This window comes from Coturnix japonica, chromosome 4 (genome assembly GCF_054131305.1).
Source record: "Coturnix japonica strain WE chromosome 4, WE-NBRP24, whole genome shotgun sequence".
NCBI lineage: Eukaryota > Metazoa > Chordata > Aves > Galliformes > Phasianidae > Coturnix > Coturnix japonica.
Genome location: NC_140666.1, coordinates 21,892,645 through 21,910,297, shown reverse-complemented (window position 1 = coordinate 21,910,297; position 17,653 = coordinate 21,892,645). Strand labels below are relative to the sequence as shown.

The window sequence follows — 17,653 nt, the reverse complement described above, 5'->3', positions numbered from 1 at the left end:
CCTCCTCTGTGAGAGGAAATCCCTCCCAGTGCTCCTCAAGGCTGCTCTTTCATGTCAGCCCTTGCAGTGTTTCCACCTCCATGCAGCCTGGTGTGGGGGATGCTGCACACAGGGATCCCCCCCCCCCCCACACACACACTTTAATTGTGTGCTCATGCTGCCATTGCTTAATGACCATTTTGGGGCTGAGGCCTGAAACAAAAGGCTTTTCCCTCCTACTATTTCAAACAGAGGCTCTGCATTGATGGGCAGAGCATCCTTTGCAGCATCTTTGTCCATACAGGGCAGAAAATTTGGGGCTAGTACCCACCAGAACAACTTCTTTGGCAGATGAAGCCATCTTCTGTCATACTGGCAAAGAGGGAGCCAGGCACCAAACTAATTCTCTGCCTGCTCTCTAGAAAATGGGCATGCATAATTTATTCCCCCCAGCTGCTGCCACTTTAGTGCCCACTGGTTCAGTTACCAGCAGAGCTGGCAGGGAAGGGGACGATCTGTTGGGAGCTGGCTGTGGGTTTCCAAGCCCCTGAAGACAAGAAAAGAGCAGCCACACAGCAAGCTGGAAGGATGGGGATGGTGTAGATCTGCCATGTGTTGTGCAGCCCGCAGCCTTTCCTGATGGGATAATCTGAGGCTAAACTCTGCAAGTACCAGATGGAGCTCAGGCCTGTTCATTCTGTGTATCAATAATCCAGAATGTCATTAATTTTTCTTGTACATTGTGGGTTTTTTTATTTTTTTTTAAATTTGTGGTCAGATGATGACGTGAACATGCTTTGCTGAGGTCTCTATGGAGTATATGCCTGATGCATATTTGATCACATTCAGCTTGCAAGACAGCTCCAAGTCCAATATCTGCAAGCTGAGTTACTGCCTGAGCCAGCAGAATGAAAAAGAGAAAAGTTATTTTTCAGCTGGGAAGGCTTCAGCTGTCAGCCCTGCTGCACAAGCATGAAAACTCGCAATAGCAGTGCCTTTCAGATGATCACCGGAGCGAAGAGGGCTGCTGAAGTCACATTGCTGTGAACACCTGCCTAAAATTATGCAAATGTTTTGTTCAATAAGCTTGAATTTAAGCATGTGCATTAGTACTTTGCAACCTGAGATTCACTGCTATGCCATACCTCCAAGTAAGCAGGGGGAAGTAGCAGCAAGCCAGTGCTGATGGGCAAGGAAAAAGATGACTCTCTACCCACTTTAAAGGGAAAGCACCACTTTCTCCTGATTCTTTTGGCTTAGAGGAGGAAGGTGCTTGAAGGCCCATGCGGAGGTCTCAGTGTTACCAGGCAGCCTACTTCCTCGTTGGTGACCCTGGGGCAGAGGAGTGACCGCAAAGCTGAGCTGTGTGCAGGCTCTCGCTGTGCTGAGGGCTGGGTTGACTTGCTGGGGATCTTGCAGTGCAGTGCAGGATCTGGCCCACAGAGGCATGCTCCCTATGATCGCTTATCACCTCACCCTGCTGCCACTCACCAGGGCTGTTGCTTCCCCTTGCAGGTTCAGTGGAAAGCCTGTCCCACACCACCTCGTCCCCACAGCCTTCGCCAGCTGCCTCCACCCACACATCCCGCATCGCTGATCCCTCCTTCTCAGTTGACCACACTGCCACCGATGCTTCTGCTGCAGAGGAGACCCCTAGTGAGTCGGAGTCGGTCTTCCTCCCCGACTACCTCTTCCTCTCCAACTGCGAGTCTGGCAAGCTCAGCCATAACAGGTAACTGGGGTCTGTGCACGTATCAGGCTGCAGCCACACAATGCCTACCCAGTGATGCTCTGGGGGATGAGGGCAAACTGGTCCCTGAGTCCTATAGCTCCAGGGAGGCTTTTGAGACCAACAAGGGGCCATCAGCCCAATCCAGTTTACAAGGTCTTTTTATAACGAATGTGAGCAGTCAAGCATCAGCTGTTGGTCCTGGCCCATGCAATTTTCCTCCAAGTGCTCTTTCTGCCTGCTGCTGCAAAAGGTGCTTCACAAAGGGCCCCATGCCCCAGCTCAGGGGCATTCCATGGCTGTAGGGAAGAGATAGATTTTGGATCAAACTGTGCTTTTTGCCCTGCAGTGTCACTCAGAAGAAAAGAAAGGGTGAAGTCTCAGCAGAGCAGTGCTCTCGCTCCTCCCCTTCCTTCTCTGAAAGTTCCTCTGGTTTTTAACTTGGGTTCCTGAAACATGACAGATGTCTTGCTCTGGGAGCCGCTTCTCCCATTGCCTGGGAACCAGACTTTGTAGACATAAGTATTTAGTGAATTCTGCAGCATAAAGATTGAAACTTAAGGAGTGGTGGCATGAGTGCTTCTCACATACACTGAGGGCTCGGTCACTTCACTGCTAATGCAGGGGATTGAAGCCCTGGGCTGGCAGATGAGCATCCCTGGGAGGCAAGGATGGGGCCTGCACTTGGCTGAGCTCAGGCAGAAAGAAAATGGCATTAAGGGATTGGTGGACATTTTCCAACTGGGAGTGAAAAGCAGCCCGTGTAGCTGCTCTCAGTGGATTGCTCCCCCAGGTCTGCACACTCATGCATTCACCCAGTTGCAATCAGGAGAAAATGCAATGCTGGTCCTGCTCTATGCCCCATGCAGGTGTGACAGCTGGTCCAACTCAGATAGATCACTGGAGCAGACCTCATCAGATGATGTTTTCATCGACTCTCTACAGTCCCAGCCCTCCTTGTACCTCATGCAGCCATCCAGCACCACGCACCAAGATGGTGCACAACTGGCAAACCCTGGTGTGGTGCCCAGGAGCACGGACATGAGTGGGACAGCCAGCGACTTGTCCTCCTCTCCACTGCTGGGGACACCACTGACGCCAACTTTTCCAATGGAGAAGAGCCAAAGCACACTGCCCTATGGTGTGAGCCAGCTGGATGTGCTCTCCAACACGCCCCCACCACGGCCCCCCAAGCCCACCCACTTCTCGGACAGGCGAGGGGATGAGGCAAGCAGTGGGGTGCTACAGAATGGCCATGCAGGGAACTGCCGCGCCCCAGTGGCACTGGTGCCCAGGAGGATCTCCCTGTCCAGCCTAGACAACATGAGGAACTGGAAAGGTGAGTGCAAAACTGTGTCCCAAAGGGCTTGTTCCAAACCGGTCTGCAAGCAGTGTTCTGACCTATCTACTAGTGCATTCCTTTCTTGTCCCTCTTTCTGCCTCTGAAGGTCAAACTGTGGGCTTGTACAGGTGAAGTGTCTTTGTGGCTGTGCTGCTCCACACAGAGTCATCTCAGTAAAAGCAGCAGTCTTTCCACATGCTTAAAGAACAGGAAGCCGGGGAGGTGCTGGGGGTGGGATGTAATCCTGGCTGAACCAGGGTCTCTGTGTCCTTTAGCAAATCCCCTCTGTCCTTGCATTTCTTTTTAGCTAGCCTGAAAACCTACTGCAGAGCTAGACTGCTGCAAAGCAAGCTCAGCTTCAAGGTGAGGTGCATTTCCACCAAATAATGGTTGGAAATCCAGAACATACGGATGTCAAAGTCCAGCACACACAGTATATGAGAATTTTATTCTATGGAGCCACAGAACAAAGAGAAGCAGCTGAAATACCTAGCTGGAAAGCATCACTTATTTTAGAGGGACATGTCTTTTTGGATGACAAAGCAAATACAGGGCTTTATGGATGAGTGTCCTCCAGCTCCCTGTAGGAGTCATTAAGTTTGGAAAAGACCACTAGGATCATCTAATCCAGTGCATTCAGTGTCTGGGGCTGCTAGATCTCACCCTTGGAGCTCACACATTAGAGCAAGGAGACCTCTGCCCCAGGCTGTTTATCAACGTACAAACAATTCTTGGAAGGTTTTTGCAGAAACACCCATCAGTGGAAATGTTGTTCTTCATTATCTGTTTCGTCTGCTTGCTCTCTGAAAAACTTCTGCTTCCATGTATACACCACTCCAACACCAGCAGCGTGCTTGAGATGGTTAATGTTCTCTCATCACAATTTATGCTGAAATGCTCTTAAGAGGATTAAGTGCCCAAATGTCATGTTCTGCTACCATGCTGCAAGGTTATCTCTGCCTGACAGGGGGCAGCAATGAATTAATAAGTTCTCTTGAGTGCAGCTGAAACTATTTGAAAGGTTAAATTCTGAAGTCAAACGTGCTTTACAGAGGAGGATCTGAGAAAGAAACAGGGAGAAAGCAGCTGCTCCTTATGGGCTCCTGCAGTTTAGTTTGTTTGTGCTTGGTAACCTGTAAATGCTGAGCTGCTATTAGTCAACCTACTATGAAGGCAGTGTGTGCAGGCAAAGCACCTATACTGTGGCACCTACTGGTGCCTGAATGCCTTTTGGCCAAAATAAGTAAATACAGTCAGTTCCTGCTGATCCAAATCCATCTGTGCCCACACTAACCTTCCTGCTTAGCAATTCTGCTGCCGTTGGCGTTGCCCCACACCCCACTGCAGTGCAGCACTGATGGCTCCTGGGCCAGGAAAGGGTGCAGGGTTGTGATGCTCCCGCTCAGGGTCTCTGTAGAGCACAGAGAAATGGTTTTCTGCACAGAAAATTATTTTCCAAAGTAAGATGGTAGTTGTATAGGTGTAGGTAGAACTATATATATGCCTGTATGCGCATATATATGTGTGTACATATTCAAACACACGTGGTAGGTAGGAGTGACAGCAGTTCTGTTTCCTCCAGATCTCCCTGTTTCTATTTTCTGTCCTTCTTGAAAATAAAGTGTACCAGTCTTCCATTATTTAGTGTACCTTCAGTACAGCACATGCTTCTCTGGCACCTCATGCCCTAGGCACTTAGGTGGCTTTCTGAACAATAACAGAATAATTTTCCCTCCAGTTCCTTTTGGTATAATGACTGTTGTATGATAGATGGGCATTAGAGGGATCAGAGCAGGTGTTGAGTTTAAGCGTTGGTCTGCTTGGTTGCTTGCTTTGCACACCAGCCTTTCTCCCCAGCAAACTACTTGTCACTAGCCATGGTTATTTTAAGGCCATATGCTTTACTCCAGAATGATCTCCTTGAGGTTGCTCTGGCTTGCCACAATTTTAATCTCTTTTCTCCCTTGCAGCAGACATGGAAGGCAGTTCTTTAAGAAGTCGGGACAAGAGACTTAGCTTGAATTTGGTAAGTTCTCGGCATAAATTTAAACACAGGTGCATGAATGTGAGTTATTTCACATCCCTATAGACAGCCACTTCTCTCCTGCAAAAAAATGGAGGAAACCCTTTGGCTTTGGACAGTTTCTGTGTCACTTCCTTGTATCCAAGGAGAGGGGAAGGTCACAACATGAACACCCTGATTTTAAAGCAGACAAAGGCAAGTCTGCTGTGAAGGACAGGGATAACCTCTAGAATGAACCTGTTGACTACAAGCACCTGAGAAAACTACTTTTCTCTTGAAAAAAGAAAGAGGTCTAAAGAAGCCTTCTGTTTCCTGATCCCGAGGGACATCTCTTCTCAGGATATAGGGAAGTCTCTGCCTCAGAGCCCCCACAGTTCGGAACTCTGCCAGCCCAAAGCTGCTGGCTCAGCTTTTGACAGATGTGGGTTATGTGTAGCACCATTAGGCATCATGCAGCCAGCCTTCTGCCTGGCACTGAACACTGTTTTCTGAGTGGGAACTCCTTTGCTGCTCATCTGCAGGGTATGGTGTGCAGCTGATGCCTACCTCCCCTTTGAAAGCTTGCAGGGTTGATGGTCCTCTCTCCTCAATGCTCAGGCAGTACCAACCTGCCTGAAATGAACGAGTGTTTGTTTTCAGCTGACAGAAATAACTCGTGTGCCTGCACCTCTGCTCTCTTAGCTCCTACATTTGCCAAAATCTAGTTGATTAGGTGTTCTCCTTTTGGATGTTTTCATATAAAAGGGCCTCCTTCATATCATAAGACGGAATTGCTGCTGGAGGGGGCAAATGCAGCCTTGCTGAAGTCAGAGCATTTAACCTACTGCATTTACCCATAAATTTGGTCTTACTTCCCAGCAGTGAGTGGCTGAGCTCAGCTGTGGGCTCCTGCACATCTAGCATGAGTATCCAAACTTGTGTGTTTCTCCTGTCCTTCCAGCTCACGCTCCTTAATGAGGTCTCACTAAGTCTTCTTGCTCAGAGCAAGCTGTTTGTTCACCACCATTTCTCTCTCCTTTCTCTCACCACCAAAGCCCTGCCTCTTCTCCCCACTCTACTCAACGTCTGTGGATGGAGCAGAAGACAACTACGTGCCCATGCGTCCCAGCACCTCTCCCTCAGCACCTGGCCCTGACTGCTCCCCTGATGGCTACATCCCCATGAGCCCCAGCTCTGCAACCTTCACCTTCCCTGTAGTCAGCACTGAAAAAGTCACCAGCCCCTTACCTGAGCTGCCCTCTGACCTGGAGCCGCCCCCGGTGAACCGAGACCTCAAGCCTCGCAGGAAATGTAAGGCCAGATCTAATAAGCAACCTCTAGGCAAGTGGCCTGGTGGAGGGGACACCGGTGGCCTCCTCTGGGAGTGGCCCTGGTACATTTCATGTGTGTTAGTATAGTGCAGGAGTTTGGATCAACTCTGCAAATGGCCACATGGGTGTAGTTTGGGAGACAGGAGGCTAAACCAAGCATCCTTCTGGCTCACCAGCTCCCCTGTCTCCCAGGAGCAGGACATCCAGGCTCTCAAACACCTCACACCTGATGTGGTCTGTTGGTTAAATTTTACTTAAATTTTCCTTCATGCCTCTCACGGCATTTCCAGAATTTGAGTTGCATTTTCAGAGGATATACTGGGGACAAAATTTAGCTCTGCAGTGAAGAAATTGCTGAAGCCAAGTCTGTGTTTAAGCACTTTGGGCTACAGAGCCACAGAGCTACTCAGAAATTTGTTGAGGAAATGCTACATGAAGCGGGAAGAGAAATTCAGAGCGCTGCCAGAAAGTGGAGCAAGCTCATCTCCTTTCTTAGAGGGTTTTGAGAACTGAGTGGCAAAGGTACCCTAGTGTGAGCTGTGGTCCTCTCCACATGTAGCACCTTTGGGTTCAGAGGAGAGCCCAAAGCCTGGACCTGAAAGTGAACTGGTCTCTCCTTGCAGGCAGCACGTGCTGAGGCAAGGACAGAGGTCTTGTAGGGCATTTGTTTTCCTAATGTCTGTTGTACTGATTCTGTTGGTTTTGGGTTAATGAGGGACTTTGCTTTCCTGCACTGACTGAAGCAGTCATCTGTTACTGATTTCTATCAGTTAGGTTTTGTTAAATACTCTGTTTCTTACAGTTATTAAAAACCTGCATTTTCCTAATCAGCCCATGCTTTTCCCAAGTTTTGCTCTTGCAAATGTAGCTTCTTCTATATCTCTTTGTAGCACGGCCACCACCTTTGGACTTGAGAAACCTCTCCACAATCCGAGAACATGCTGCCGTGACCAGGATGTGGACTGTGCCTTAGTAAGTCAACAAGAAACCCACTGTTCCAATCTTTCAAGCATTAACACTGTGGAATGGAATTAAAAATAACTGATCACATTCCACGAGATACGGTTTCCTGGCAAAGTCCACAAACCAGAATTCCACAGGGTTCCTTCCAACATCCCCCAGGCTTTTGCTGTCTCTAAAAGTCAATGCTTCCTGTCAAGACAGGTAGCTCCAGTGAGCTGAGCAACATGCATTGCTACCAGCAGGGATGTGGGCTGGGTATCTTGCAGATAAGCGTTTACTCAAAACTCAGTATCTTTTGATGGTTCCTTCAGAAAAGACCAGGGCTAACCTGTGCTCTGGAGTGCTTGTTGTGATGGCTAAACTTCAACTTCAGTGAATTCATGAGCAGGGGAAGTCACAGCGAGATGCCTGGGGGAAAGCCTGGCCGTACTGATCCCTCTCCAGCCCAACCCTTGCAAGCTGGTAACCCCTCATCTGCCTGCCGCAGGCTGTCTGAAGGGTAGCCAGTAGCCTCCCTTCCCAGTATCCCTGCTGGAGAGCCACAGTTAATGAGTGCTGACACAGTGCAGAGTCCTGAAGGATAACGAGCTCAGAGGGAGTTTGCATGTTTTGCATTAACAAAACTAAAAAAGAACTATGTCCGGAACTAATAAAGCAGAAGGAATTACACTGTTCATGCTGCACGAAGTAGCCATCCAGTTTCCTAGTAACTAACCCCATTGTGCCAGCCTGCAATAATTCACTCATGATATACTCCTGACTGCAGTGTTAGTGGAAGAGATTTCCCTGAACAAGGGCTGAGCTGTAGCCATCTCTACACACAGACAGCATGTGTTTACATGGTGTTCAGAGCCAGCCAAGTCCCTCTGCATTCCCCTCCAGTAGCTAATTAATTTGTGTTAATCTCCAAGAAGCGGGTACCCGCACAACAAACTGCCCCACTGGCACTTGTTACCCAAATGAATGTTCTTTGTGCCCCCTGATGGAGAACGACTACAATATTTTATGCTTTCTGTCATAACAGAGGTGGTAAATGTTCATAAAAAGGAAAAATAAAACAAAATAAATAAAATAAGACACTTACAAGATTCTAACACTTTTTCTAGAACTAAGGAATATTTTTGGACATCCTTTCCATAAAGGCTGCAGCATTAGTGTGAGTTTATTCACCATATGGACTGTGTCAGGCTTTGGCTTCATTTCAGAGCATCTGTAAGATGCTTCCTTAACCTCTCCTGTGTTTTTCTTCATAGCAATCGAATGAGCTTTATCTCACCAGAAAGAGACGGTATTAATTCAGCAAGAATATTTGCCAATTCAGTTTCCGGAGAAGAGGAAGAAAGTTACATTCATATGGTAATCTTCATTTTCACACAGCCATCCTTTGCTTTATTCTGTTCTGTCACATTGATAGAGAATGTAGAAGTTTGTTTTCTAAGAAAAAATGTTGAGGAGGTTTGTCCTTTGCCTTCTGTTTTAACAAAAATGATGAAATGGTTTTAAACCAAAGACAGTGGGACCAATTTACAGAGAGATAAGGGGAGCCCTTCTTCTGCTCTGCAGAACTCAGCTGTTCGCCCACGAATGTTGCTGAGCAGTTCCAAGAGATCACAGGGATCAGCCATATTTACATGAGAACTCATTAAGGCGAAGGCAAATGAAATCTTTTCACCTTTCAAAAGTGTGCCCTGCAAAATCTCCAAGGAAATGACAGAAAGCCGTTAGCGCGCTTCCTAAAGAAACACACCAAATATTGTGCAGAAACAGAACACCCATTACAGCGTCCTATTGCTTCTGCTTTGGCTGGTGGCACTAACCCCACTTCCCATCCCACGAGAGAAGAACATCTGGCTTTGTGGCTTCCTTTTCTTCATTCACTCTCCAGCCATATCTTGCAAAAGACCAGAACCTCAGTTTCCTTTGAGTTTTGGATAGAAATTCATCTCAAATCCCTCATTCTGAGCCACTGTCTGCACATTTGTCTCCAGAGCTGAAGCCCACCAGCAATGGCTATTTAAATACATTGCAGAACTGATCACAGAATCTATAGACAATCGTCTCAAATTTTAACCCACATCTTTACTAGATCAAAACCTGCTCAAAAGGACAGTTCCAGGTGTAACTGCTCCCCTTTTGATTTTTCCAGTCAGTTAAAACTCTCCATGTCTTTGCGATCATCTGTTAATTCCCTGTCCCTCTCAGTTGCTAGATTTGGATGAGTTACCCCCATGAGGGTTCAGCTGGCACCCCTGCAAATCTGAGCCTTCCAGGGTCTTGGGGTGAGAAGCTGAGCTCCTTCCTAAGAAAACTGTCTAAATCAGAATGAGATTCAGCATGGTTTGCTTGTTTTGCTATAATTACCAGGAGGAAAAGGCACTCTCCATTCCCTTATGGCATGTGACAGCTAATCAGCACTACCCTACAGTTAGTCACCAAATGCACCTTTGGCACAGACCGCCCTGTGGGTGCTGGCTGTCCTCATTCGTGCTGTTGAGAGAGCCTCTGCTTCCAAAGCTGTCCTGCTTCCTCCTGGGATCACACTTTAAGAGCATTAAAAGTTTCTCTTCTTTCCTAACAGGAGCACAGACAGGCAACATCTCCATACAGTGGTGCTTTTCCATGGACAAGGAAATCTAACCTTGATTACTTAGCATTGGATTTTAATTCTGCTTCCCCATCCCCTGTACAGAAGGTATGAGTCCTCTGCAAAGAACCCCAAACCTCCTCACTATGTATCTACTGGGAGGAAAACAGGATCCAGAGCTCGCTAGGTACCCTAGGGATGTGCAGCAGTGAGGGCTTGTGGGCAAGTTTGTTTGGTGCTTGCAGGATCTCTGCATGCTCTCCCATTTTCACTGTGTCTCTACAAATCCTTTCCTGCTAGTTTTCCCCCAAATCTCTTTGCAGTAACAAGTTTACAGCCCATGATACACTCACCAGGTAAAACTGTACCATCTCTCGCAACATAGTAAAATGTGCATCCTTATTCTTGCATCTCCAAAAACATTTTAATTTCTTTAGCAATGCTGAGAAAATGCAATCCTTGCTCCAGAAAGTTTACAGCCTGCCCAGGTGGTGAGCAGGTACCACTGCAAGCAGAGAATACTGTGTGTTTGGGAAGTTTTCTGTCCCATAGGTCATTTTCCCTATCAACTAGCACTGCTGGAGGCAAAAGACAGGGACACCAAAGCCTTTTTAGATGTGACCGTCCCACTGGTTAAAGTGCATGCGGGTTATCCCAGCAGCAGGACTGCTTGCTTGACAAGGATGGTAATCTGCATTGAAACAGCCAGGACAGCCATTTCCCTCACTCGCATGCTGGGCTGAGCAATAAGGTGGCCAATGGTTGACTGTAGCTCAAGCAGGCTGTAAAGCAATGCTTTTGTCAGCTCATGTTACTGTGAGCTTCAGGGTGAAGTGAAGCAATCAAGAGAATAAGGGATAGCAGAAAATCGAGCTGGGATCCCTTTCTGCCCTAAAATGAATGTGATGTTTTTCTCCCTCATCTCTCACAGAAACCGTTTCTTTCTGAGGAGCAGAGAGTGGACTATGTCCAGGTAGATGAACAGAAGACTCAGGCTTTACAGAACACTAAGCAGGAATGGACAGATGAGAGGCAATCAAAAGTTTAAAGGAAGATTGGGATCTGGAGGAGGTTTTTTTTGCACTGGAACCATGATGTCAATGAAGCAGCTATCACAGGGTTCAAAGGCAGAGAGAGTGAAGAAGCTGCACTATGCTTGCAGTCTCTGGAGGAGTGGCATTTTTACTGGAAATCTTTGATTTCATCTGGAAATAGTATGTTGAATGAGTGAGTGCTTCACTGATGTTTAAAGTAATGCATTACTCTTATTACTGCCCTTACTGGTAAGCTACATGGTACCATTTCTGGCATGATTTTGGGACAAGTCAGACACTTAACGTTAACAAATCCACTACAAGTTGCATTAATCTAGTTGGTCCTGCCTTTTCCCTCTGTTGTATAATTCCTAGTTGCTGTTTTTTTTACACTCTTTACAAACACTGTGGTTGTTCAGGCTGCCTGTGGCAGCAAGCATCTGACAGGTATCGACGACTAATCAACTAAGGGCTAAAATACTGAAACAGTAAAAAGAACTTTTTAAATGTATAGCAAAGAGAATTTTGGAAAATATTTTACCCCTGTGTTTAAAAGGTCTGACTCTGAGCTGATGCTGTCAGAAGCTCAAAACAAGACTGTGTACTGATGGGACTGGGATGTGTGGGCATTGACCCTCTCTGGTTGATGACCATCGTGTTAGGTTTCTCTCTGCTGTGGCTTATCCTTGTCACCTCTCACTCTGATTACTACTGATGTTTTCTCCGTATCTTGAGGAGTGTCCTCAGCACAGCACAGCTGCTCCTCTAGCAGGAGGCTGCTGACACACAGCTCTCAGTTGGCTGAAAAATAGAAAGGGAAGCTGTGAGCCTGTTTCTACAAGTCTTGGGAGACCTGGCAAAGGATCAAGAATGCTTTCATTCAAACTGCAGAAGAAATGCGATTGGAATTGCTGGTAGCAGCCATCAAACTGATTGTTTCATCAGGCTCACCCCAAAATATGGAAAATTAAGAAATCAACGTGGTCTGTGAGAGGCTAGCAGGCCTGCCAAAAGGAAACAACAACACATGAGGACATCTGGGTTCAGGAAGCTTATCTACTTTGGGTCTTGTTAGGGACACTATCTCAGGATCATGTATGTGTATAGTTTGACATATTTAACTTTAAAAGCTTGGCTGCAATCTATTTTAAGATGGCACATAGCCACTGCAGAACTGGCAGTTTGCAGTGCAGTGACCCACACTGGATTTCATCTTTGCTCATGCAGGTAAGTCCCACTGGTCACAGAGGCCTAATCCTGCCAGCATGCAAGATTTCCTTGTTGACAAAGCTAAGTTGCTGGCCCCCTCATTATCATCAGACCTACTCAAAATGCTGATCGACCAAGCAGTAGCCATGGAAACATCACCACAGACATTACTGGCACTGAAGGTACCTTCTTACTTCTCTCCCTACAGCCCCTGGGCTCACCAGGTGGGCTGAGTTGCATGTCCTGTAGGAAGGGGCTGCCTCAAGAGCAGAAACACTGCTTTCCTCCTACCTCAAGACATCTGAAGTGCTAGCAAATCTTGCTGCTTACATAGATCAAATGCAGAGTTGGGTACCTGGGTGACATCTTGCAGGAGCGATGAGATTTGCCAGCACCTCTACTGACCCTGCGGCAAGCTGGCAACATAGGCAGAAATTGTCCTGGGTTAGAGATGCTTAGAAAACTGGATTTATGCTGCAGGATGTTCCCTCTTCTCCACCCCATCCGAAGCTCTAGAATGAAAGTTGATGTCCAGAAAAGTTTCACAAAGAATCCATGCTTTTCAGCATAAGATCTGGTGTGAAAATTAGTTTCTGAAATCCCTTTTTTCTTTTTGGTCCTAAATTAAACCCAGTGTAGGCAAGTGCTGCACAGCCATGCCCCAAGTGGGGCTGTGGGAGAGGGGAACTGGACTGTGGGGATCCACACCTCCAGGGGATGCAGAAAGCACAGCTCACAGGGCCATGCTCACAAGGACTTCGGCCTTTCTGCTCAAACAAACTGCTGTCATAAAGTGTATAGATAATAAAATGTCACTGAGAGCTTGCAAGGCGTGCTGCAGTACAGAGCTCAGATGAGGTGTGTATTGTGGTAGGGGACCATCACACTGAGGAGCCTTGTGAAGTACAGAAAGCATCTGTAAAGGGCAGGATCAATTATGCTAAGCTTCTGCAGAGCCCAAATTGCAAAGCAATGGCACGCTAGCCTTCAATTCAAACTACGGTAGCGTGCAAATCAGCTCATGTTCTACTGGAGTATTTCTTTTCATGCTGCCAGAAAATCTTCTGAAGTGGAAAAATACCAAGCTAGTGAGGACAACAGACACATTTATTATTGTGGTTTGTTGTAAAACTGTTTAAACGTGGACAAAACTTGGCTACTGGGTCAATCAGAAGTTTATGAAAGAGCAAGCTCTTCTGGTTTTGCTTTCTTAAAAAGACATAAAAGTGCAGCTTGGATGTGGCTGTCCTTCAGCCAGTCCCCTCTTAAACTGTGTGTCTCCTTCCTGCTCCTGGTGCTGTCTTGTCTCCATCAGACACAGCTTACTGGTTTGTACCTTTCACTTTTAAACTAAAAGTTAAGTTTGGGGTTATGTTCAGGCTTCTCAATCAAGGTCTGACATCTCCAGAGTCCATGAGATGCATTCTTGTGCAAGTACAACATGCAAACAGGAACAGTTTGGAAAAAAAAATTACAAAAGAAGTTTAAAAGCAGAACAGTCCTCCCTGGAGGCTGTTTTTTCCCTCCCATGTAGTCAAATTCTGCAATACCCCAAAGAGGGTAAAGAAAAGGAGGATGGCATGAGGATGGCAAAGGCCCTCTGTTGCAGTCACCCTCATCACTGGAGACAGCCTGATATGGAGCAGCAACCCTGCTGTGGTCAGTCAGTGATGGATCTGGTGGCTGCTGACAGCATCCCTGCAACCTGCTGGCAGGAGGGGAGATGCTGGAGGGAAAAGGAACCAGTACTTTGTTCATTCTGCTCCTTGGCCAAAGGCAAAAGAATCAGCCTTTGACATATCTGAAAACGCAGCAGAGGCAGGAGGCCAGGCACACTCCTTGTAGCATCTTCTGTTTGCTGTAGGGCTATTGTTTTGTTATTTGTATTTCTAAGATATCAGGGGAGCTGGTGCAGAGGGAGGCTCTGCAGTGATGAGTATGGGACAGCCAGCAGCCCTCTGTGAAGCTCCTTTCCCCTGGGGACCTGGTATTGCCCACCTCAGGACCTGTAGTCCCTTCTCCAGCATCCCTGGGGGTTCACATTCAAAGTGGAGAGGAGCATTAAGCAAGCAGAGTGGGCTCTGTTTACTTAGCTGTGTTGCTCTGTGGAGCTTGCAGATGCAGCTGATCGCATGACAAGGAGGACAGCAAGCTGAGCAGTGTCATTGCCTGTGGCCAGTGGGCACAAAAACACCTGCCTGAAATAAATCCTGCAGAATCATTGAGAAATTTATCTGCTCTGAATTTCTCTCCTGAAGGCAGCAGGAGCTCTTAATGGGAGTTGCACTCATTCCCAAGGCCTTAATACAATTAGGGTTTAATATAGAAGTTCTTCAGTCGTTCAGTGATCATGCAGTGAGCAAAGAGCATAGCAGGATCCAGGACTCTTTTTGCTTTTTGGACTGAAATGTTCTTTACATTTATAACTCCTTTATTACAGGAGATGGCATTAAGTACCTTACAGTCGGATAGGAACACTTTACCTGAGAATGTCTACAGCCATTGAACTTGAGCCGGGTGGTTCCCACCAGCTCACTTTGCCAAGGGCAGAGCCTGCCCTCCTCAGTCCCGCTTGCGTCATAGGTGTGGGTTTGGGAGTTGCATTAACTTTATGTGATTCAGTGGTTTAGTAATTCAAAGACCATCAGATGCTGTGATGAGAATGAAGCACAGGGCAATGCCTTTCCTTTGTTCCCCTGTTCCGCAAAAATTGCTCAGGTTAATAAAAAAAAAAAAAAAGAAAGAAAGAAAGCCACCAAAATAGCAGACTTCTGTCGTTTCAAAGCCAGAATATTTTTTGTTCAAATATAACTTACACCTTGTGCTAATGAAGCATTACACTTTTTCGTATTTGTAAATCTGTGGGGAAGCATTAAGCAGTCATCACTGTTACCAGGGGGAAAGTCATTGACAGAGGGGAGGAGCTCTCCCTTCCTGATGTTCCATTGCGATATTTGTTGTATATATTTGCACATTCAACTCTGTATCCTTCCTTTTCTAATAAATTAATATAAAATGTAGCTGTGATCTTCAATTATTTTGATAAACAAAGGGAAATTTGCCACGTTTTTCAGTGAGTTTACCACATTTTTCATTTCATTTTCCATTTTCAGTCCCTTATTAAGCTGTGACTTGTTTGGACATAAAGAGGATGCTCTTGGGTTTCTCATGCCTCTCTGCTTGTTCCTTGTGAGCTGCCTGGCAGGGACTCAGCCTTGTCTGCACTCCTGTACTGCCCGTGATCTGCTGGTGCATCTCTTGCCAAGGGTTTTATATGTTAATGCAACCTTTGAGTATTTTCCTCATGAGTGTTTGTTGTTGCACTTTGGATTGCATTCAAACATACTTCACACTTCGCTCAAGAGCTGAGCCACTGGGAGTGCGTGTGGCTGTGCTGCAATCTAGAAGTGGCTGATGTTGCCATTGCTGCTCTTGTTTCTTTGATTCCCTTCCCTCCCCAACTGGGCATCACAGAGCACGGGGAGACCTACTCACTGTTCGGACATGGCATGGTAACAAGCAGCTCTGACACTTGTGTAGACCAAGAGAGACCAAGAGAGGAAGCCTCCAGAAGATGAGGCTTGAAATGCTCCCTTGCATAAAAACTTTGCTGCAAGCTCTTGAGAGTGGACTTTAATTTCTGAAAGAGATGAGATCTGAGGGAGCATTCTTTCAGGCTACAAACTACTTCCTTAAGAGTGCTGGGCAAGCACGATGGACTGAAGCCAGCAAATACTGCTCCCAGAAGTGGACAAGAGCTCCTCAGCAGAAGGTGGATTTGGCTTTGGTGTGTGTTTTATCTGCAAGGATTAGGCCACGAGCAGGGAGCAAGCAGCCTGTTTGCTGTGCAAAAATAAGATGTCAGGGTTTTAAAGTTATTTTAAAAAATAAAAATTAAAAAAAAAATGAAGATTCATCATTTCTTTGGTTGGACTTCCTCTGCAGTTAGTCAGAAATCATCAGGAAATGCCAGCTAAGGAAATCCTTCCCAAACTGCGTGCTCAGCATAAGGAGCGCGTGCAAGCAGAGGGAGCAGTGAGGCACGGCTGAGCTCCCAGGCAAAGAGCTGGGAGACAGGGACAGCTCGAGCAAGTACTGCACGTAAAGTGGAAGGGCAGGGAGACAAAGCAAAGAGGAACTGGGTGGTGAGAAACAGATATACATACAAAGTGTCATTCCTATAGATGACACACTGGGTAGAAATGTAACGTATGTGAATAACCAGTTTCATGGGCTACAATGGGCTTCATAATATTCAATTTCATGGGCTACAACAAAGTCTAGATCTTTTCTAAAAGCAAACACTTTAATTCATAAAATTATCTGCGTTGCATTATTCTGTTGCAGGTTTTTTGTTTGTATGTTTTTGGTTTTTGCATTTTTAAGCTCCTTTTTTTTCCCCCATCATCCTGAGCTCTCTGCCTTGTGCTTCTCCGTATGAAGCAGACCCAGTCTTTAGGGCTCAACTTCAGGGGCTCTTTGGCATCCCAGACAGCAGAACCCCAGCCCACGCCTGCAGCACCCAAACAACTATAATACAAATAAGGACAATAACCTTTGCTGTCAGAAAGGCAAGCAATGTCCCAACCCTGAAAATACATATTTATTGGGGTTTATTATTTATTATTATTATTTATTCTGGTCCAAGGACCAGCAGGCTCAAAGGGCCCCACGAGCTCCTCCTGCCTCTGAAAGGCACAGCAGGTCCCACAGTTGTGAAGGGCCTTCCCGTAGGGACGGCTCTGCCTGTGAGGAGCTCTTGGAACAGGGGCACTGGTTTTATTTGATGGATATGTAAGCTGTCACATAAGCCTGAAAGCCCCGTGCCAGCTCCTTTTGCTGCATGAATGAGAAGGAAATCACATCCTGCTGCTGGCTTCTCCCCCTCTAAGCACCTGGCTCTCAGCCTTGCACATGGACAGGGAAACCTGCAGCCTTAGAAAGAGGCAAAAGGAATCGAACTCAGCCAAGAGATTGCATACAGACACTATCTCAGCAGCCAGCAAGAGATGTGGTCAGTAACACCAGCCCAGTGTTGAGCAACCTGTTTGTCAAACAGCAGCCCAAGTGCTTTCCGGGGCACTGCCCGCTTCCCCTCATGCAATCTGTCACGGTACAAAGGGCCAAGGCTGGGGCAGGCACAGAGACATGCAGCCAGGAATGTTCTTGGTCCCAGAGTGAGGCCACTCCAGACAAAAGCAAGACCTGCTTGGATTTTACAAAACCATCTTGGGAGCTGCCACAGGATTCAACCAGCAGAGAGACCTGCTTACATGCTGCATATGGGGTTTACTTTGCTGCTCCTGTTCTTGTTCTTGCTATCACTCTTCCACTCTCACTTGTACACAAGCAGCCAAATGTTCATACGTATCATGTTTTCACCCAGTGCCATGTAGGCTTTTGTGGTCTTTGGGCTTTTTCCAAAACGCCCAGTGCAGGCTGATGCCAAGCGCACACTCTGGGTGCTGGTGGCAGCAGTA

The 17,653-nt window shown here is 46.8% G+C and overlaps 1 protein-coding gene across 3 annotated transcripts in view; it reads left to right on the top strand.

Moving 5' to 3' along the window:
• GAB3 (GRB2 associated binding protein 3) overlaps positions 1-15,193 on the top strand; it is a 53,001-nt gene extending 37,808 nt beyond the window's left edge. The window contains exons 3-10 of one of the 3 annotated variants that reach the window (XM_015860814.3): positions 1,495-1,711; positions 2,578-3,047; positions 5,024-5,076; positions 6,108-6,363; positions 7,274-7,355; positions 8,600-8,702; positions 9,925-10,038; positions 10,862-15,193. In XM_015860814.3, coding sequence (XP_015716300.2) covers positions 1,495-1,711; positions 2,578-3,047; positions 5,024-5,076; positions 6,108-6,363; positions 7,274-7,355; positions 8,600-8,702; positions 9,925-10,038; positions 10,862-10,978 — 1,412 coding nt within the window. In that variant the 3' untranslated portion in view covers positions 10,979-15,193. Of the gene's footprint in view, positions 1-1,494; positions 1,712-2,577; positions 3,048-5,020; positions 5,077-6,107; positions 6,364-7,273; positions 7,356-8,599; positions 8,703-9,924; positions 10,039-10,861 lie in introns of all 3 variants that reach the window. The other 2 variants (XM_015860813.3, XM_085546279.1) reach the window with 2 other exon arrangements.
• The last annotated feature ends 2,460 nt before the right edge of the window (positions 15,194-17,653 follow it).